General features: G+C 45.0%; 1 protein-coding gene across 4 annotated transcripts in view; it reads left to right on the top strand.

Moving 5' to 3' along the window:
* Positions 1 to 22,762, top strand: part of PRKN (parkin RBR E3 ubiquitin protein ligase) — a 1,086,879-nt gene that overhangs the window by 578,688 nt on the left and 485,429 nt on the right. For all 4 annotated transcript variants that reach the window (XM_037520693.2, XM_054697961.1, XM_054697960.1 and 1 more), the window contains one exon: positions 21,242 to 21,325. In XM_037520693.2, the coding sequence (XP_037376590.2) occupies positions 21,242 to 21,325 (84 nt within the window). The remainder of the gene's footprint in view (positions 1 to 21,241; positions 21,326 to 22,762) is intronic.

Raw genomic sequence — 22,762 nt, 5'->3', positions numbered from 1 at the left:
TAGTCTTAGACAAGGCTGGGCAGTGGTGAGAGCTACCATTTATTCCCTCTATCAACTGATTTAAAAAAAAATAACCCACATGAATGCCTTTTTTTAATGGAGCTTGACTAGTTTAAATTGAGAATAAATGGAAAATATTTTACCTCTTCAGAAATTGGCAAAGGTATTTCTCACCATTTTTTAAAAATAGTTACTTGAATTTCAAACAAAACTAGAATTGGTGTCTCTATTTTCTGATTTCCTGAACATACTGTATTTGATATCTTTATGTCCTCCGCTAAATTGTGGGCTATTTGAGTTTGGTGATGTATCTTACCCATCTTTGATCTTGAGCATTTAATTCTGAGCTTAAGACACAGCAGGAACATGATAAATGCTTGAATGGCTGAATTATCCAGTATGTGTTGCTTAATTGAAATCGCATCTAGATCAAAGGCTATAAATTAATATATTTGGCAGAAATACTTCTGTGGTGTGACCATCTCCTTAACTTTGACTCAGTTGTTTTTGTATTGGGGCCAATATCTTATTCTCCATCTCCATTGATACATAGAATAGGATTTCATTTAAATTCTCATTTAAATTGATTTCATTTTCTTCACGGAGGCTTGCATCTGTTCTGTAATGAGGGTGTTCTTATCCCCATGTCTGCCATATAATTACATCCTTACCCTCCTCATACCAAGCCCGTCCCTCCCACATCCTACACACTTAGCAATTTTTGTGGGTTTTTATGGTCTCTCTCCAGTGTTCCATTCGAATTTGCCCTCTGAGACATCTGTCCCCCTCCCCATGACCACATTGCATGAGAACTCTGTGTGCATGTGCACGCACTCACATTCTTAGGACATCATCACCTAGTTTGTGCTGACATAGCAATGGACAGTGACAGAATGGGCTGTCTCCCCAGACCTTTTCTCAAAAACAAGGGACTCTAGGGCCTGTTTCCACATTCAGTGGAGTTCAGCTTGGTCAGAGCAACTCCAGTGAAAAGTTCCATCCCAGGTGTGTCTTTCAATATTATTATCAAATAACTATCCTTTGCCTTATAATTAAATCTTGCTTGAATGTTTAAAATATGCACTACAGAGATGCTATGTTGTCTAGCTAGAGCACAAAACACGCTGCCCAGGGACACTGCACAGGAACACCGATTAATGTGTACTTCCGTTGTGTATGGCATTTATGTGAGTTGCATGTTTAAAAAATGTAAATGACCCTGGGAGCTCTGGGGTCCTGCACAGCTCCGCTGGGCTGTGTAACACGCTGCCTCTTTGAACGCACGTATCTGCCCATCACCTAATGTCTGGCTCTGCGCCTAAGTCCTATGCTTAGTATCCCAATGGCACTGACCAGTGACACCGTGGAGTGGCAGGCCTGTGCATGTGTCACGTCACCTCACACGGGCGACTGCCTGCTACACCCACCACCTGTAGGAAATCTTCTACCTGTGAAGACACGACCCCTCACAGACTCAGGATATTTGGAATCACCCTGTGCTCACACAGCAGCTTCTTCTAGAGGTTTCCTCTGCAGATGTTGACACCATAAAGCCGCCTTTCTATACAGGACTAGCCATTTGAATACACTGTAAGTGGAATTTAAAAAGATTCTGAGATTTGGCTTGAGAATACATATTATATTCTAAATTTGGAAAGAGAAACCTTGAACAAACCATTCGTATATTTTGGGTAATATAAATATAATACATTTAATAACTTTGATCCCTTTGTAATGTTAAGCAGATACCATAATTATTATTGGGTTGTCAGAAAAGTCATGATGCATTTTTTTGTTTTCTGTGCAAAAATGTGTCATAACTTTTCCAACAACCCAGTATTTCTAGTATTGGAATGTTGGGTGTATTTCCCTTATTCTTTTGATATTTTAAAAGTGTTAAGCATTACTGGACAAATAACAACTTTAGTAACTATTGTTAACATTAAATTTCAGAGACGTGAAGAAATACCAATTCCTCTATTTTTAAAATGAGACCACATTGATAGGTTACAGATCTGTTTCAGGTGCTTTTTATAGGTTTATCAGAATTTTTTGGACACAATATATAAATAGTTCCAGAGGTAAGGGGTAGTAATAGCACTGGGACTTACTCAAAAGCTTCTGTCGTCAAGCTATTAGAACAAGTGGGTTGTGACTGTTACTAATTCCTCAAAGACAGTTTGCATGTATAAGGCAGGGAGACATATTTACTTCAGACTCTGAAAGAAATGATTATTTCTCTTTTGGGAAGAATAAACTTTAGGTTACCATATAAAGCATGGTGCATGCTACTCTAGAGGTATAAATTTTATACGAGATCCTCCTGACACAGCATAATGCAAAGAAAAATGTAACTCGCATTGCACATGCCTTAAAGGTAGAAAAGCACTTTTCATATGTTTGTGGTTATTTTATCCTCACAACATACTTGTTGAGGGGAAAGAGCTGATATCAATTCTTATATCACAGCTGGAGCAACCCGAGCATCCTCGAATTTAAACGACTGGCCCAGAGCACAACTCAGCATAGAAAGCACAGACTCCCGAATTCTGGTGCTTTTATTCTATAGCCTGCATTTTTCTAGAACATTCTATCTTAGGTACCACTTGAAGCAGGTAGAGGCTAATAAACATGTAAGATGGTGGCTACTAGTCTGCATCTTCATTTGGTGCAGAGAAAGCCCTGTAGTCCTCAGCTGTGATAAAGAATCTGAGAAGAATTCAGTTGCCAGAAAATGTCAAGCAGAAAAACCATAGGTGACAACCTGGATTGAAGATATATGTGTTTTAACAGGCAAAACAGAGAGTGGGTGAGGAATATTTGACAAAGAAAAATAAAGGTGTGCTGTCCAATAAGCAGAGCTTGGAGAGTGCCCAGCCCTCCGATCCTTACTCCTCACGTCCTGACACCTTCCAAGTGCAAGATGCTAGGAAGCCCAAGGATTTTCTCAACAGGGAAAACAACACATAGTTCTTCCTCCCTCCTAGTGTGTCTGTGGGTTTTATGTGGCGCAGGGAAAACAGCTGAGAAGTGCAGGAAGGAGGGTGTTCAGTGGGAGAGGTGTCAGGGAGTGGGTGCTCAGATGCCCTGCGCAGGGGCAGCCAGCGAGGCTGTCCAGCAGGAGGTGGTCAAGCTCAGGTGTGTTTTTCATTCCCTGGCAGGTGTGCGGAGAAAACCTCTGAGGGAGCTGAGGTGGCTTGCTGGACACTAGATAGCATCCAGTCATCCAAAAAAGAATGTGAAGGCTCAAAATAAGTCTGGGCTTTGAGTCTAAGAGGAGAACACAGTTCAGCAACTGTGCAGACGACAGGACTGGGCGTCTACGAGTCCACATTTGAGTGTTCCTAATGGTTCCCGACTGTGATTCTCGCTTTACCTGGAGATTACCATTTCTTTGACGTCTCACACTCTGAGTCCCTGTTCTCTTATACCGGACCTGTTTGAAGTAATGCCCTCAGGGGTTACTGTGCTAAGAACTGGACTTCTGCTGGGGTGAGAAGGGGTGCAGCGCATGGAGAATTTTCTGCAAAATTTTCTACCTCCTTCAGGGTTGCCAGGCCCTCAGCTGTCATAGCTCTGAAGACTTCAAAGGGAGCTGGGCCCCCTCTGGCTTTGGGATTTTGTGTGAAGACAGGTACAAAGGAAGGCATTATTGTGAGTCTCTCAAGCTGGGTCTTGTTCTACTCTTTTTGGAAAATAATTGACCTGGAAATCTGCATAACAACACTGCTCTTTACTATCGATATTTCCCTTGTTTTTCCTGCCCTACTTATTCACACTTGCACAGTGGAAATCCTTATGTAAGTTTATGGGATTTTAGGCACAAATATTTATTTCGAATGTATTATTTGTCTTTGCCAAGCTGAATGCCCAAGACAGAGCTCCCATGCTTAGTCATTTGGAGGTAAAAGGCAGAGACCTTGCCAAGTTGTTCAGAAAAGTGGCTTCATTATAAGATTTGGAAAAGTTTGACACTAAATTCCAATTAAAATATTGCTGTTTTTCTTGGCTTTGGGTAAAGTGATGGCAGATGTGATCTGAATTAGCTCAAATTAAATAACATGGTTTTGAGAAAATATTTCCTGAAACCAGAATATAATTTCCAGGAAGAAACAGGCTGTATGTTTCCCTTTGCCTTTGGTTCCTGAATAATGTCACTGTCACTCTATGAATAAATTCTTCATGTGTCATGTAACACATCAAGTAGGAACATGTCTTGGCTGGCTTCAAGAGGCATAATCAGTAGTTATAAACTATGAAATACATTTGAACAAATTGTATACATGTACTGAAATCAGAGATTTAAAACTGTGAAATAGGAGAGAATATTGAATTTCAGAGCCAGGAAGCCGTGATCTGTTGACTGAGATCATATGTTTTTAAATAGAGCCAATTTGAGATGTTAGCATAAAAAAAAAGGCATCTGATTTAGAGTTCTGATTTTTATAGACAGAGGAAGTCTTGTGAATAAAGAGCAAGGATTTTAAAGCAAGTTCTCTCTTATTCCCTTTCCTTACTGTAAGCTACCCTGCATTTTTCATTTGTGAAAAATGTTCAAATACTGGTAGGTTGTGGGGCCAGTCTGAAGGGGCGCTGAGCTGAAGTCACAGTGCTCAGCAGGGGGCTCGGCCAGTTCTGTTTTACGGCATTAAGTGTCTCTCTGTGATGTGTGCAGAGCACCCAGGCAGCTAGCACCCGCTGCAGGTTTGGGGGATTGAGCGGTAAAGATACTGTAGGGGTGTCCTGCAGTGGAGCTTTGCCGTGCTGCGAACAACAGAAAAAGGCTGCAGAACGGCTATGGGGAGGCTGTGACTCGGGCTGCCGGCTTCTCTGCCTCCCCTGGCCCCTGGGCCCTTGGCTTCACTGGGGCTGCAGAGGCAAGGGTGCCTGTGCTGGAGCAAGGTCCAGGAGAGGACTCAACAGCAAGCCCCCGGCCCCTGGTTCAGGGCTCAGGGGGGACAGTAGGGGCCAGCTCCAGCCTGTGGCTCCCTGGAGCTGCTGGCAGGAGAGAGGCCTGTGAATTCCTGGATCAGCACAGGGGCTTCCAGCACTGTGCCCCGGCACTGCTGCAGCTGCCCCCCCACCACACACACACACAAACACACACACACACACACACACATTGATTGTTACACCCGCCACACCGAGGGCACCAGAGAAACAGAGTGCCTTGGGACCACCTGAGGCCTGCTCTGGCTGTGGCTTCTGGGAGCCCACACACCCTTTCACCTGCCCCAAAGTCATGGCAGCCAGGGCTATGCAGCCACCAAGTTTCCCCTTTTATATTGGGCACATGGGTCATAGAACGGGCCAATCAGGTGCGACCTGAGTGAGCCAATCAGGTCCGAGCACAGCTGCTGCATTAATTATTTGGATTGAAAATGGAGCAGGCTGATGGGTGCTAATGGTCCAGTCAGTCACCTAGGATTGGAAATGGCTCAGGCAGGCTTGCAGGATGGGGGCCCTGGAAAGGGACATGAGGCCCAGGGGGGGCTAGCCTAGAGCTCGGAGGACAGTTTAGAGTAAAGCGGATGTTGAGCGCATATCTCAATGGACGGTGCTGAGGACAATGTCCGCACACCATGTACAGCCAACGACAAGCTCTTTCCTTTCGGTCCCAGATCATGTTTTGTTCGGCAGTTTGTTTTTATTTAGAGGATCTCACTTTTTCCAGCCCACATACCCAGGGCCTTTGGGGGCAAAACTAAGAAGCCACGTTGACCACGCGGTGAGCAGCCTGGTGGCGGGACATGCTCCTCTCTGGAGCACTGCGGGGTGCTCCCTCCCTCCTTCACGGCACAGCGGAGCCCATGGGAGGGACCTCCACTCAGGACAAGGGGCCTGACCAGGGAGGCCCTGCGGAGCCCGGAGAAGTGGCTTTCTTCACGGCCCGGCCCGGCTCTCCTCTAGCCAGGTGTCCACGCGCCCGACGAGCATCTCACCTGGGCCCTGCAGGCCCGTGGTCTCGTGGCTGAGGCCGTCCCCCATACGGATGGTCGCCGTGGCTGCAAATCACCCTAAAGCAACAGACACATTAGTTCAATTACAGTCTCTGTGATTTTCACCACATTCTCTGGTATTTCTCTCTTGAAGAAAGGAAGCTGGGTGAGTTTCGTGCTGGCTGGCGGCTGAGAGAGGTACAATGCACCTCAAGCCGTGATGCGGGATTCGTCATTTTATTTTAGGAGCCAAATAATAATGCTTATGTGATGACGATGGTATCTGGGCATTCACTAGAAATCTAATAAACTTCTTATCGCATTTAATAAGCATAGTCCAGTTCTAGTCATAATTATCAAGATAGAAAGCCAGCAGAGATAACTAAGCTTTACACGATAACGAATGTTGTTATTCAGACAGATTTGCATGCTTTGCATTGAAATGAGGGCAGCCTTCTCATCCATTGGAAGCATATTAGCTGCCTGGAACTGCCTCTGATCTGAGTAGTGGCGAATTTCCCTCTGTGCGAGAGCAGGATTATTCTTAGTCGAGAGAGCTGGAACAGATGAAGATAATCATATGGTTCTCCTAAATTAAATCTGTTAAGAGTGAATAAAAGTGAATCACTGTATCTGTAAGTCTTTATGTGTCTCCATTGTTTAAATTCTATGAAACAGGACCAAAAAAAATCACTGCTGCTTAAATCGTGCTATCACTGGGATCTGCCTCCAGCAAAGCTGTCAACACTTAGTGATAGAATTGAAGGCACCCTGTGGCTTAGGGATAGTTGGGTAACTGGAAATTGTGAAGGAATAAGCACATTTTTGACATTTAAGGCACTTAGCACGATGGCATCCTAAGTAAAGGGAGTTGCAATAAATGACAGTGATTGACTTTGTCAAAACCCAGCGGAGTTGTGGCACCGCGGACCAAGAGTCGTTTCACTTACACCCGTGCAGGCTTTCCGGAAGGATGGCATGTTTCCTTCTGGCAATCATTTTCTTGCGGGAGAAAAGTAGGTTATCACATATTAGATTCTGAAACGCTTGCTTTTTATCCTAGCACACACATTTTAGGAATGTTTGCCAAATGATGTTTTATAAGCTACCGAGATAACCCAGTTCTTGAGGAAAATCTCCAAGACCGGTTGAGATATTCTGTTCAAACAGCTGTCGCGTTGACTGTGCAAGCAGAGACACTTGCTGCTGCCGATGCCAACAGCTGCTGCATCGTCAGGCGCTGAGCAGCTCTCCTGCTGAAAGCGGCCTTGTGCTTGGACCTGAATAAAGTGAGCTAGCCCCGTGGTCCTCTGCTCTCCGTGACTCGCCCATAGAAGGAAGCGCATAGCACCAGGCCCTCCAGCACGGAGGAAAGGGAGGAAACACTATAACTGTCCCTTTTCTGACCTGTTAGAGTTTGTGTAAGGGTTTTCCCATCCATTAGCTTATTAATTATCTTATTTGACCCTAAGTTCTGATTACTCACAATTTAAAGATGAGACCGGGAGGCATAAAGCTATTCAACTGCGTAGTCAGTTGAGAGCAAGTCTAGAACTGAGATCTCCTAAACCTGTGCATTGAGGTTCAAGCTCAGTGACCACACTTTCCTCATAGGACGGTTATTTGTTCAAGTTCTCCGACGTTTATTGAATGCGGACACTGTGTAATACTGAGTAGTTCATCTCATCTCACGTCAGTCCAGTGCTGGAGATAAAATGGTTGTTCTCACATTACATGTAAGAAAATAATGTTCTGATTTTTTTTGAAAAATTGTTCCTTTATTATATGATTTTTATTTATCTTCTGTAGAAGAACTGGGTTGTAGCCAGAGGTGTGGGGGGTGAGAGGATTCACCAGAGACAGAGTGGGGAACAGAACAGGCAGACTGACTGAAACACACTGCTGAGGGGAGCAGCGGGGAGACAGGAGAGGTCTGCTGTGCCATGTGGGTAGCTCCCTGGCCGGGGATCGCACTCATGCTGCAGTGGTGATAGCTCTGAGACTTAACCCGCAGGCCGCCAGGGAGGCCCCTAATATTCTGATTAAGTCCCTTCCCTAGTGTTACCTGGTGATGGTCGTGGGATTGGCGTATACCACTGGGGATTAACAAACACATTGTTAATCATCTGAGCATCCCCACTGCTTTGAAATCAGTACCCTGACTATTGTTCCACTTAAATGTATTTTATTTAAATCATTATCAAATATAGTCAATCTCTGACTTAGGTTGCTTTTTATTTTTTTTTATAAGAAAAACTGTTTTAGTCTGTATAGTATTGAGTTTAACAACAAATCAAAATAATTTCTTAAACCTTCCGTATTTCAAAACCAAAAATCAACACAGGAGTCTAAATCAGTACCTTGAGCATGACAAGGACTACATAAATGCTTGCTTATTTATATTTCCTTATTCCCTCCTCCAGCCACCCATGCCCACACCCCAGCTGCCTCTATCTCCTCCACCCTTTCCCCAGAACCTCGGGTCACCATTTTCTTTTTTGCCACGTTCAATTTTTTATTTCTTCTTTTGTTCGCATATAATTGTGTTTGGGGTATTATCTGACTTATATTGTTTAAACTTAAGATTTTTTTGACCTTCTGATGACACGAAAGTGACACATACTCAGTGACAACCATGCTTGGAATGTTGGACTTCGACCTTTTTCTGAACCAGCACGGTGTGTCTGACTCTATCTCGAGATGCTGGGCGGTGGCAGCGACCTCAGCCCCCCTGAGCCATGCGATGCGGGGGGTGAACAGCTGATACTCCACGGCAGGCTGTGCGGGCCGGGCCGGGTTCTGGATACTGCTCTGGCTTCAGCATGGTCATCACGTAGCTGTGCTGAGCACCTTTCAGCAGGCAAGGCAGAGCCGTGATGGTGAGGAGTCTTAAGTGCATTTCAGATGAACAGTATTTTCAGTTGTGAATGGGTTTATCGGCATGCAAACCCGTCATAAGTCAAGGAAGATCAGTGGAGGAATAAGATTTTCAGAATATTGCACAGAAATAATTAACTCTTTGTGGATCAGTTATCAATATCAGCATTGAGGTTATACATGCTGGGAATCAGTCTCGGGGTTAGCAGTATCTGGTTCATTCTCTCTGCTCAGAATCCTTTCTCTCCTGGAACTTTCTTCTGTCTGATTCCTACTCATGCCTTGGGTCTCAGCTGTAATATATAGTCCTTCCAAAAGTGTAGCTCAGGGGTTCCTATTGTAACAGGGTGGTCCCCAGGAAAGGGGGAGGTTCCCTGTCCCACCAAGGGAGGTGGAGCTGAGCAGGAAGAGGACCCCGCAAACCTGCCTATTCTAAATGGGTTCTGCCATCCGCCGCATCAACACAAAACATAGGAGACTTTAATGGGAAGGAACTTTAATTAAACTAGGAAACAACACAGGTAAGGCAAAGAGTCTAGTTTCTAAATGAAGCACCCAAAGTTACCCATCCCCTCGTGGGTAAAAGTCCATCCAAATGGGATTGGCCCAGAACAAGGCCCCAAAGCCTGCTAAAAGTCTAAAGCATCTTCCAGTGGGGACCCACAGCAAAGGGTCACAAACAACCGGACAAGCCCGGAAGGAAAAGAGCAAATCAACATCAAGATAAAAGCTGCCATGGTCACCTCCCCACGGGTCTCACCCACATCTGTGTCACCCAGTCCACGACCAAAAGACAAGTGCAGTTTCTTCACGTGTCTCTAGGCTCCATGTGCCTCCTCCAGGTCTCCTGGCTCCATCCTGCTTCCTTCCTCAGTCTCTTCTGCAGCTTCTCCTCTTCCTGCTCAGCTCCACCCTCCCTTGGGTGGGGCAGGGAACCTCCCCCTTTCCTGGGGACCACCCTGTTACACTGCTGTGTACCCTCAAAGAACCCAGGTGTTAATTACTCATTTATTCACTTTTCTCCTCCTAAATGGAAAGGCTTTCTTAATGTTTTTATCTCCATCCTAGAAAAACAACTGTCAAATATTAGTGCTTTACTTACTGAATAAATTAATGACACAATTGTAACAGGGTGGTCTCCAGGAAAGGTTCCAGGTTCCCTGCCCCACCCAAGGGAGGGTGGAGCTGAGCAGGAAGAGGAGAAGCTGCAGAAGAGACTGAGGAAGGAAGGAAGCAGGATGGAGCCAGGAGACCTGGAGGAGGCACGTGGAGCCTAGAGACACATGAAGAAACTGCGCTTGTCTTTTGGTCGTGGACGGGGTGACACAGATGTGGGTGAGACCCGTGGGGAGGTGACAATGGCAGCTTTTATCTTAATGTTGATTTTGCTCTTTTCCTTCCGGGTTTGTTTGGTTGTTTCTGACTCTTTTCTGTGGGTCCCCACTGGAAGATGCTTTAGACTTGTGGCAGGCTTTGGGGCCTTGCTCTGGGCCGATCCCATATGGATGGAGTTTTACCCACGAGGGGACGGGTAACTTTGGGTACTTCATTTAGAAACTAGACTCTTAGCCTTACCTGTGTTGTTTCCTAGTTTTTATTAAAGTTCCTTCCCATTAAAGTCTCCTATGTTTTGTGTTGATGCGGCGGATGGCAGAACCCATGTAGAATAGGCAGGTTTGCAGGGTTTGGGCTGCCCCTCTCCCTGCCCTGTAACACAATGACTTAAAATTAACCTCACATTAATGGGTTTTAGGAAATAGATGATTGCATGTGGTAGTGGTTTCACATTCTAGAAAAGCTGAAAAGTACCTTTTAGCCATCAGAGAAATACTTGGAAGACACCGATAATATTATACATGGGTGCTGCTTCTGCCTGCTTCTGCCTTTATTCAGATGAAAACACGAGATCCTAACGGACCCTCAGAGAGCATGGGTGGTTAGTGCTGTATTTTAACTTTGGTTTCTGCAAGCCGTGTCCAATTTGTCATGTTACTGCCTCACAATATTTAAAATATTTAAGGTCTTTTAATGAAAATATATCAGCCAGGAACTTTAAGGAAAAACGAAATGAAATCAAAACAGACCCATGTGTTATCAGAAGAGCTGAGACTTCAATCTCAGTGCATTGGCTCCAACTTGTCGCCTCGCGGGGCAGCAGCGTTAGGAGCCAGCTTGGGACTGAGGAAAGATAAGTCAGAGTCCAAGTGTGAGAGAGAGAGAGAACTAGAGGGGCTCACACCTGTGGAGATGCACCCCCACCCACCACCCCCCACCAGGTTCAGGGAAGGTGGCAAGTCCCTGGAGGAATGTGTGAGGAATATGTGTGGTGGGATGTGGATTGGGGATGCACACTAGTCTGGCTCAAGCTGAGGCAGGGTGGAGGTGGGGTGGTAAATAGGGGCTGTTGCCTTGGGGGCTCCATTGTTGCTGCTGATCAAACATCCTGGCTCCAGTCCCTGTTTACACTCAACTTCCTGTCAAGGTGGTCTAGCTGGTTATGCTCCTCTGGCCATGTCTACCTGCTATTTTCAGCAGTTATCCTCAGACCAAGGCATGTATCCTGGTGAGAGGCCCCTGCCTGCCTCTACGTTTTAGCTTGACCAGCAGAAACTTTGGGCACCAAGCAAAATCCCGAGAACAAGGGGAGCTCGGGAATCCACAACTTGTCAACCAGGCAATGAGCCACTTTGAAAGCTAGCACTTTGGCCCTGCATTGAGCCATGTAAACTGAGCACTCCTGGAGTGCTGACCCACCGAGCCTTACTCAACCTTGTGATCTAACTTTTACTAACATGTGGGCTATGTTTTCTAATAAGAGCAAGAACTTCAGATATTCATATTACAAGATGAGGGAAGATTCCCAATTAACATATCAGTGTATAAAGTGGATTTCCTTTCATGAAAACACAGTACTCTTGACACATGCCCATATAGCTAAGTATGAGAGCCACGTGAATACCTATGGCAGGGCCACGATTTTCTTAAGAAACAGTTCTGGGGTTATCCTGACACACGAACAAAATCTATGTCTCAGAGCTCTTTAGAGCATAACCTCATAGGCTTTCACTGGAGACCACGGCTGGTTTCTGTCTGGGACGGTGCTTTGTGAAGAACCCACTTCTGGGTTAATGCAAGAAGATGGCATTGCCATAACTTTGATTAGGATCCTTTCCCCCAGCTGACTGACTGGAACTAACCTTCTTCCTGCCCCATGTGAGATAGTTTTAAATGTGGGACTAATTATTGTTACTCTACAATCAAGGTCAGTAATAAAGATAATCAACAAGGAATGGACTAGGAGTCCTCTTGAGCGCTTTCTGTCTTAAAGTGATAATGTACCTACTATAACTCTTTCTAGTTTAAACAAAAATATGGAAACATCCAGGCAAATATATAAACTGTGACTCCTTAATTGTAGTTTGAAGTGTTCTATCTTTGTATAGAATTAACCTGTTACTGCACTGCAGTTAGGAGCTCACAAGTCTGTGCAGTGTTCCTGCTCTAAGATATCATGGGAAATACATCCCCATTAGAAGAGTAGATACATAAGTACAGCAAAAATATATTTGTTTGTTTGTTATAAAATATATTAATCTCTTCAAATTTAACTTACCAAAATAATTAGAAACTCTCTCATTACATTTAGTATTTATGTCTTAATGTCTCCTAGGTTATAAAATTATGTTCTCCATTTAAAAGTGTAAGAGAATGACTCCAGGGAGGTGTTGAAATATTCACATATTTAAGCTGGAAACTATGTTGATATTGAAGATAAAAATAGCCTGAGAATTTGGCAACTAAAATCACACACTGAATTATCATTTCTCAAACTTTCATTTTACAGAAGCCCTCACGACTCACCCATAAACTGGATGTGCAGGGACAGACCCAGATATGACCCCCAGGATTTTTGTCGAGTGACCAGATGTCCTTGTTTTTGTGAAATCATTTCTCTTGAATATGGATAGTTCTGATGGTCTTGTCCTGATTCAGACAAGATGGCAAATGCTGATGAGGCCTCTGCCGGCCCCTGAATCTTGGTAGTCACATGATAAAAGACCTCAGCTTAGCGAGTGGGGACACGTATTCTCCCACTGGCTGATGAAGTAGCAGCCAAAGTAAGGCAGCCCTGTCCGAGGCCTTCACCCTACAAGCAACAGAGTGCTGACCACAGCCACAAGGAAATTAACTCTGACAGCAACCTGAGAGAATTTGATGCCTCTCTGGTCAAGCCTTTTGAATGAGATGGTAGCCCAGCCAGCCTGAGAGGCCCTGAGCACAGAGTGCCCAGTTAATTCGTCCCCAAACTCCTAGACAGCAGGGATTGTGAGAGCACACAGGGGGTTGTTTTAAGCCTCTAAATATGTAGTTAGTATGTACAGTATAGTCTCTTGTGTGGTTTCTAGGGTAATAAATGAAATAATGTGTATGGACAGACCTCTCAGTCATAATGCTTGAAAAGAAAAATGAACAGCAAAATTCTGGAAACATCTACCAAAGAAACAGGAGATAACAAGCAGGAATGTAAAATACTGATAGGAAGAGTCCACACACTTTTATCATAAAAAAACTTAACTATGTGTTTTCTTTAAAATTTTATAAGTTTACTTACTAATTTCCTTGCTTACAAGATAGTAGAAATAAATGTTAAATATACTCTAATATCCACGAGGCTGCTGATGGTACATCAAGGAGGAGGAGGGAGAGTAGGAAGAGGAAGGAGATAGTATGGAGCTGAGAGTGGGAGGAGGGTTATCAAAATATATGTTACTCATCTAATTCAGTGATGAAACAGCAGTTTTGAATTAGTAAGGACATCCCTGTATTTCAGAATAAAATATTACTGGTGGAATCTTCCATTTTGTGTGACACTGGCTTGGATTATCCTAGATTAAGTGTCGTAGACTATTGCCATGGAAGGTTATGAGGGGAAATCACTGAAGAAGTAAGATGTCTTTTTAAAAATGTAAATAGTTTCAGTCCACGGCTTAGTAAAATTCTTTAAACCCTATTGGCTGTGATTCCCACTTGTCCTGCCCGATGCATACAGTAGTTCCTAGAGAAATGTAAACCGTTACCATTCCAGTATTTGCTGCTCCTCATTCACACTTGAGCACTTCCAGTTAGTTCCCTCAGACCTCTGTCCAGTCAACACTTATCCCAAATACAACCACCTGTTGATGTCTATTGCCACAGATTAATCTTTTCACTAACATTTAGTTTTTATCAGTCTTCTTACTTTTAACCATCATAGTAGCTAAAATATAAAATGGAGTGATATTGTATTTGTGATTTTAATTTGAATTTTCCTGATTATTAATGATGTTGACCATCTTTTTATATGATCAGTTGTCATTTGATTATCTTTTTGAATAATCTGTCCAAGTTCTTCGTGTATATTGAATTGGGTTATTTGTCTATACAGTTAAAAGTTCTTTATATATTCTGTTGATGAGTTATATATTCTGGGGTTGAATTATTTGGCTGATACGTGTATTTGCAAGTATTTCCCCAGTTTGTAACTTATATCACATGTTTAATAGTATCTTTTGATGAGCAGAAGATTTTAATTTTCATTGGATTTCTTCATTCATGGTTCAAGTTTCTGTGTCCTTGTAAAAAAGTTCTACTTGTTATGAGGTGGTAAGATGTCCTTTTTTTTTTTTTTTTTTTTTCTCTAGAAACTCTATGGAGTGAGGAAGGGATTTAGAGTTCAAGCACCATTTAATGCAAAGATTTTTCCTCCCCTCATAAATTGCATTGGCAACTTCTCAGTTTTCTCCTTATATACATTATTGAGAAATAATTTGTGTATAACAGACTGCATCCATTTAAAGGGTACAAATGGACGAGTACTGGCAAATATATAATCCCACAGAACCATCACCCCAATCAAGATAGAGAACATTTCCATAACCCTATTTTAATTTACTGGAAGTGCCCTAAAAAGTACCACCAATTGGTGGTTCAAAAAACAGAAATGTATTTACTGACAATTCTGGAGACTAGAAGTTCAAGGTCAAAGTGTCATCAAGTTGTTTTTCCTCTGAGACCTGTTGCCTTGGCTTGTAGATGGTTGTCTTCTGTGCCTTTACGTGGTCTTTTCTCTGTATGGCTGTGACCCGATGATCTCTGCTTCTTAAAAACACACCAGAAATAACGGGATTTGGGCTCACCATTATGACCTCATTTTAACTTAATTACCCCTTTAACAATCCTATCTCCAAATACAGACACATTCTGCAGGGGGTTAGGAATGTGGCATGTGAATTTGGAGGGTAAGCCTCCTGCTCTTATGTGGACCTTCCCACAGTCTGTCAATACCCCCAAACTACCAGGGACCTATTTTAGCCACTATATGTTTATTTGTTTGTTTTTATATAAAGGAAATAATGTATTACAGTCTAATTCATGTTTGGATTCCTTCACTTAGATCATTTTGACAATCATTCACATTGCTGCATTTATAAGTAGTGTAGTATTACTGTTGATAACTGAGTAGGAGTCCTTTGCATGGATATACTGAAATTTATTTTTCCATTCGAGTTTAGAGTGTCAGAGTGGTCTCAGTTGGGGGCTATAAATAAAATTGCTGTGAGCATCCACATATAATTCCCTGAGTGGACTACTGTTTTCATTTAGCTTAGTAAAATGTCTAATTGTGGAATAACCGAGTCATATGTTAGCTATATGTTTTACCTTGTTAAAAAATGCCTGATAGATTCCCAAAGTTATTAGCCAGTTTATATTTGTACCGGCAGTATTTGTGTATTCCAGTGGTTTTATCTCTCTCCAATACTTGGCATGGGGATCAGCAGGTGTGGCAACTTTGAAACTACTTTTCTATATCATTTTGTTGCAGACAGATAGGAAAAGATAAGATGGAGAACTGAACCTCTAAGTGGAGGTGTTTGTGAATTCTTTAAAATTCTAGAACTAACCACCATTTATTTGTGCTGTCATCTTGCTATGCACCCGTTGTATTGTCACAAATACCTTTTCACAATTATTTTAGCCCCTTAAAATGAATTTTATGACTTACATGTTTGTGGAATCATTCAAGGGACCAATTTTAATGCCATTTGATAATAGCTTGAGGTACCTGGTAAAATAACCCTTTGCAAAACCATAAATTTCAAGATTTTAAAATAACATTTATATATAGTAATGGATATACAATATACAGGAACATAACATAGCATATATGACATTTTAGAAAGCAGAATTTGTCATTTTTTAAAGCCGATTATAGAATTTATTTAGATAATTGAAGGGAAAAAAGCCTCTTTGTTTTAAAATATCATGTCCGGACTTTGACAGAGTGATATTTAGGTAAGAACTAACCAGTTAAATACTTCAATTTTCCATTTGACTCGACATGGCAAGACATAGCCCAAATGACTGGTGGATTAGTTCTAGAATTTTTAAGAATTACATTTTTTTTAAAGATTTATTTATTTATGCATACAAGAGCTGGGTACAAGCCAGAGATGCGGTGGGTGAGAGTATTCACTAGAGACAGAGTGGGGATCAGAACAGGCAGATCTACTGAAATACATTGCTGAGGGGAGCATCATGCGAGACAGGAGAGGTCTGCTGCACCATGTGGGTTGCTCCCTGGCCGGCTGGGGATTGAACTCGTGCTGCAGAGGCTGCAGATTGCTTCATAGTGCGGTGCTTAACCCCTTGTGCCCCCAGGTAGGCCCTAAGAATTACATTTTAACAACCATTTTTATAGATCTTTATAAAAGGTTATAGATAATAATAACTACTTTTCACACCACTGAATCACTTTTCTGATTGACATGTATCATATAATTGGATTTAATTCATATTTTATTTCAGGTTTTCATTTGGTGGTCATATTAGAATAAATCCCACATGTCATGACTTGCTGTTGGTTTCCACTCTCCTACCGATTCAAACCCCCGGAATCCCTGGGTCCTGGAAGCGCCTGCGCAGACTCCTGGCTGGCAGCTTGAAGGTTTTAACTGAAATGGCTTATCCCTTAAGACCCAGGACTAGCTACTCCTATGAACTAATGGGATTATTTGGTCACTAAAATGCTGCCACGATATTTTTTTATAAAGTGACTTTTCAATGAAAACCATTTACTATGGATCAAGGGTTGCTAAACCGTTCTGTAAAGGGTCAGGGGGTGCATATCCTGGCTCTGGAGCCGGGTCTTCTATGAGGATGCAAGTCTGTGCACATGGTGGAAACAGCAGCGGCATTAACGTGGCTGTGGACAGCAGTATCATGTGCACCATGGGCCGTAAAATACTCTTCCTCATATGCTCTCCAATCATTTAGGACGGCAAAGCCATGCTTAGCTCATCGGGGGTTTAGGACTGGTCAGTGGGTCATCCTGAGCTCTCCTGGGATACAGATGCTAAAAAAAAAAAAAAATTGTGCTTTTCTTGACTGTTACCATTTCTGGGCAAAAGAGGAGAAAGTCTTCTAAAACACAGTCGAGTGATTTTTTTTATTGACACACACACTTCACACTGCTCTGACTGCAAGTTTTCTGAATTCTTACTATAATTCTCTAGACTTGAGAGATGAGACATATCATTTCTGGACTCTTCCCTGGCTGTGTTCTCATCCAGAGCTCCTTCTTCTGCATGTGGTTTTCAGTCCTTTGGATCTTACAGTCTGCAGAACTGGCTGCTCCTGCATAAAGACTCCCCTGTAAACTCTTCAGCTATGTGCCTGGTAAACCGCAGTATGCAGTGATCACCCAGTTAACAGGTTGCAGCTTCTGAAAGTAGAAAGGAGCAAAATTAAACCTGCTTTGTCATGGCGGGAATTCATGGGACACTTGTTTATCTTCTGGGTCATTCTCCCAGGAGCATTTAATACTTAACAGATGCGTAGCACGGGAAAACCAGCACTTCCATTTCATCATGTCAGACTCCCTAGCCAACAGAATTTTCTCCAGCTATATTATACATGCAATTGTGTTGTGGTTTCAGATCAAGAAGAAAATTATGAATGAGTTTCTCTAATTTCCTTGTACAACACACGGATTTGTCAGATAAAGTAGTGACAATTATAGGAATCCTTATGTAAATGTTTTAGTTGCTTTTTGGACTCTGGAAAATCAAGGCGTGAAAAATAAGCATCTGTGATATACACAGAGAATTTCCTTTCAGCCTAGACTTTGAGGCAGGAAACCGCACTCTGAGTGGTGACATGCAAGTGGCCCTGCCTCCCCATAACCCATGTCCCTTCCCCCAGCCCATGTTCCCTCCGAGTGTGCGGAAAGTGGGTCCGGGCTTCCTGGCCCAGCCCCAGGAGAAACAGCTCCCGCCATGACAGAGTGGCCATCCGCAGTGACGAGGGTTTCTTTCATGCCGGGGCTGAAGAAGGAGGTCAAAGGAAAGTGAACCAAGAGAGGCTCTATGATGCCAAGAATGATAATATTAGTAGCCCCCCATTTTCATAAGCTGTGCGAGATTGCCAGAGCCGGGCCACACATTCGGCTCCCCATTTTCCTACATATCTCAAAATGACAGCATCTGGAGTGGCTGGATCCCTGAGCTAGAACACGCCGTTGCCTCTGGAGAAACAGAGGCCTGAGAAACAAACAGAAAAAAGCAACAAAAACCCCAGAAGTGCCCTCTGGGACATCAGTGTGGGACTGAAGGATGACGTGGCAGTAGCCTCCTAGCACTGAGTTTCTCACTTTAATTAGAAAAGTGAGGCTGACGAATGGGATCAGGATTCGCAACCTCTCTGTATCTCTTCTGCTTGAATACTCTCACAACTTCTAGCAACTGCATAGATGCATATGTTTAAAATAAAATACATGCATGGCCTTGCGATCAAAGCAGTTCTGGGGAAGATGACTGGGGGCCCTGTCTCCCCTCCTCCCTCCAGCTCTGCTTTGACCTCCCCCGTCCTTAACACTGGCACTTTTGCTTGTATTTTGTCCAAGCTGAATAACACACGTATTCGGTTACACAGTCATAATTAAAACTTGTCCATTGTCAATAGTGTGACTATAAGGCTGCAAATCACGCGAGTGACCCCACATTCACTCAGCACTACTGGCAACAGCCAGGGGACAGCCTAAGTGCCCGAGGACAGAGGAACGGATCAGGAGGATGCGGATCAAGAGGACGCGGTCTGTGTGCTCGGTGGAATACTACTCAGCTGTGAAAATGAAATCCTGCCATTTGTGGCCACATGAGTAGAACTGGAAGAGATTATGTTAAGCAAAATAAGTCAGAAGGAGAAAGACAAATACCACATGATTTCACTCATATGTGTAATATAAAAAGCAAACCAAAGTAAACCTTTGAAATCTGACAGCAGAACCCAGGATGTAAGAAGGGGAGGGTGGGAGTTGGGGACCCAAGAGGGGAAGGGGAAATTTTCAGTGGTTTGGTGGTTTGGTGGTGAGTGTGGCTCAAGAATACTCGTTTGTAGAGACAGGAGCCTGTACCCCTGAAACTTACACAGTGTTGTAAATTAACATCACCTCATAAATGATTTTAAAGAGAGAAAGAAAACCAAGTGTTTATAGTGTTCTGACTCACTACACCTGGGTGTGCAAAGAAACGAAACTTCTGACCCTCCGTAACTGACGTGCTCATGGTCACGAGCCAGAGCGCTGGGAGGACACGGTCAATAGTCACAGGCCATTGAGCCCAGGTCCCCGAGACCGCCTGGCATGTCTAGGCCCAGTGACTGGCTTGGGACTTGGAGGCTCAGGGTAGAGTCACATGCAGCTGAGGGTTTACCCCGAGAGGACAGAGGGTGGAGCGCCAGGTGCGAAGCCTGGGGAACCACGACTCTGACTCTGGGCAGAGTCACATGGGGTACACTTGTCCCCCAGCAAGGCGCTGCCGGGTGACTGCAGAGACACTCTGATTCGGTGACCAGGGCTTTCCTGGGGACTGGGCACCCAGACACCCTGTGCCTAGCACTTTCTAGACGCCCCCCCCAGACTCCCAGAGCGAGAAGGTGGTGGCCGTGGAGACGCATAAGACACATAAGATCCCCTGGGTCGGGATCAGCAACGGAATGGGGGCCGGTCCCCAAATGCAGATGCCCAGGCCCCACCTAGGCCCAGTGGGGGAGCTGCTCTGCCGGTTCTGGGGCGCCCGTCTGCGCCCGCGGTTGGCTCCCAGTGTAACCAGGACTTCTGGTCGTGTGGGCTGTGGATGCAAACTCTGGCTCTTTCAGGTTCAGGTAGCCTCTTTAAGGTACATCTTTGTCTTCTGGATTTCCTCTCTCCCTCCCCCAGGTTTTCTCTGAAATTGTGTGTGTGTGTGTGAACAGGTGTGTTTAGGGACTGGGGTGTGTGTTGATGTGATGGTGTGAGCGTGTGACGTGTGTGTTGATGAAGGAGGGAGAGGGGTGAATGCTCCCTGGCCTGTGAGGGACCCTTGTACCGTCCGCTTTGTCACTAGTTTCTGCAGCAAGGTGGCCACGTGGTCACTTGGTCTGGACCCTGGAGTGGGTGGTCCTGGTCCCGAGGGCTCTGACCAGTTTTGCTCCTGACCGAGTCCTCTGCTGTGGCCACGGCGCCCTTGGTAGTGAACTCCACAGCTGCTCCCCCTTTGCCTGGCCTTCCTCTCCCCCTGGACACACCCCATAACCGGACACTGCCTCCCTGCCCCCAAGGCTGGAGATGCCACCCAACCCTCCAGGTGGCCCGCTGTGGGCGAGGCCCGGCTGGCCACTCGGGGCGTCCCCTGGGCTGTCCCACATTCTCCTGAACTCGGAGGCCTCCCCAGTAATGCTCAGTAAATGCTGCCGCCCCACAAGTCTCAAAATTGCTTAGTCGCGATTAGGCTGGAGAAGTTGAGGCAGAAACTCTGTCCCTGCGATCTGTGAGGGCGTGGCTCCTGCTTTAAATTCTATTCTGATGTTGGCCTCCAAGTAAGTGACCTGACCCTTCTCTCTAGAAGATTTTGAGATCTTCTGTTTATGGAAATTTAACACTCCCCCCCCCCCCCCGTCTTGCGGCTCCAGCTCCTTCTCCCCCCGCTTGAGCCCACAGCCTCCCATGGCCATGCAGGCGCAGGGGCCCCTCCCCAGCAGGTTTCCAGGAAAGCGTGGAGCTGGCTCAGCCCACGCCAGTCGTCTCCCCGCCATGGCACTGTGGGTGTTGGGTGCCAGCTCTGAGACGGCATCATGGCCCTGCAGAGCGTGGCAGGCCTGCTGCTGCCCCCTTTCTGCCCGGACGTGCTGGGCATCCTTTGCGCAGACCTAGGAAACAGCCTTGGCTTCTGAGCCCCCTGTGAAGTTGCCATGAACCCCAGGATCTGTGGACCATCCTTTGGAAACACTGAGCCCCATTCTCTTCATTATCGTTGTGTAATGCAAATTAAGTAGATTCTAGGAATGTGCCAGGGAATGCCTGTGTATTACCATTTGTACCAAAGGATGTGTTTTGTCTTGTTTTCTCAAAGGGTCCCTCGTGCTGGGAAGATGTCTTAGTCCCAAACCGGATGAGCGGGCAGTGCCAGTCTCCAGGCTGCCCTGGGACCAGAGCGGTAAGTGCCTGGACGTTCTTTTTATAACGCGGAAGCAATGGCGTCCCCGTAGTTGCTGGAAATGAGTGAGAGAGATGCAGCCTGACTTTTCTTCCACCTGATATTAATCACCTCAAGTGTCATAAGGTTCAAACGTGTTTGTGATTTTCCCAGCAATCCCAGTGTGTCCTCGCCTGCAAGCCGCTCTGCTGTGATGGTTTACACCCCAAGATACTCCCAGGCCTCCTTCGCTTTACCCCTTTGCACCTTTAGCAGTTTTCTTTTTTTTTTTCTTAGAGATTTATTTATTTATGCATACAAGAACTGGGGTACAGGCCAGAGGTGTGGGGGATGAGAGGATTCACCAGAGGCAGCATAGGGAGCAGAACAGGCAGATCTGCTGAGGGGAGCAGCAGGGAGGCAGGAGAGGTCTGCTGCGCCATGTAGGTAGCTCCCTGGTCGGGGATGGAACTCGTGCTGCAGGGGCTGTGTTAGCTTCATAGTGCTGCGTCTTAACCCCTTGCACCACCAGAGTGGTTTTCTGACCTAGGGGATGGCTCCAGAAGGTGGTGAGCACAGCCGGTCTGCAGCCGAGTGCTCTCTGGGGTCTCGCTACCTCTTTCTCTTGCAAACACAGGCCTCCGGTTTCACAGATACCAGGTGTTTCTTGAAAGGCATCCTAAATGCTGCAGTCACCTTAAAAATAATTGTGTTATTATGATCATTTTGTAATTTGTATGTTAAACTTTTTACCTTGAAAATCCTTGGATCCATCCCAATCTTACTGTACCTCTCTCCTGAGCTGGAAAGGTGTGAGGGAGCAAACACAGACACCAGGGCTAGCTCACAGCTCACCTCTCCTCCAAGGGGCACGCCTGTCCGAGGCAGTGGGTGAGGGTCTGGTGAGGTGCCTCTCCCTGTCTGCTGGGTAATCCCAGGATGCAGAGACACAGGAGCAGCAGCAGCCATCGTCCTCATCAGACCAGGGCTGGGGCCATGAACAGCGCTTTGTTACTGCAAATCTTAGAGAAGGCCTGGGGAAAAGTGAGGACGGTGTGACATTCAAGCCTGGATGTCACATGCAGAGCCCTTGAGTGTTGTTACAGATACGTGTGTACACCTGGAATATGTCTATGTTATAGTCTGCATAGTATGCAGACAAAATTAGCTTTAGCAACAATAGAATGCATGTTTTGTATGATATGTAGAGTGTACACGTGTGTATCCATGTCTGTACGCGTATGTCTTCCAGGCTGAGGGGCAGTGTTATGCTAAGATGTGTAAGCACAGTGTGTCGGTACCTGAGCTCGAGGCTTTCTGTGGTGGTACCTGAGGTCCTGAGTCGGTGCTGGGGATGGTTTAATCTAGCGATGCTGGTAGTACAGGGCCTGGCCTGAGACCGGGTCCTCACAGGAGGCTGATGCTTTCAAATGGGTCCTCAAACAGTGCCCCCAGGTA

Source organism: Talpa occidentalis, unplaced genomic scaffold (assembly GCF_014898055.3).
Source record: "Talpa occidentalis isolate TD23 unplaced genomic scaffold, MPIMG_talOcc4v2.1 talOcc4.2, whole genome shotgun sequence".
Classification (NCBI taxonomy): Eukaryota; Metazoa; Chordata; class Mammalia; order Eulipotyphla; family Talpidae; genus Talpa; species Talpa occidentalis.
Note: the sequence above shows the minus strand (reverse complement) of the source record. Positions and strands in the feature narration are given on the sequence as shown.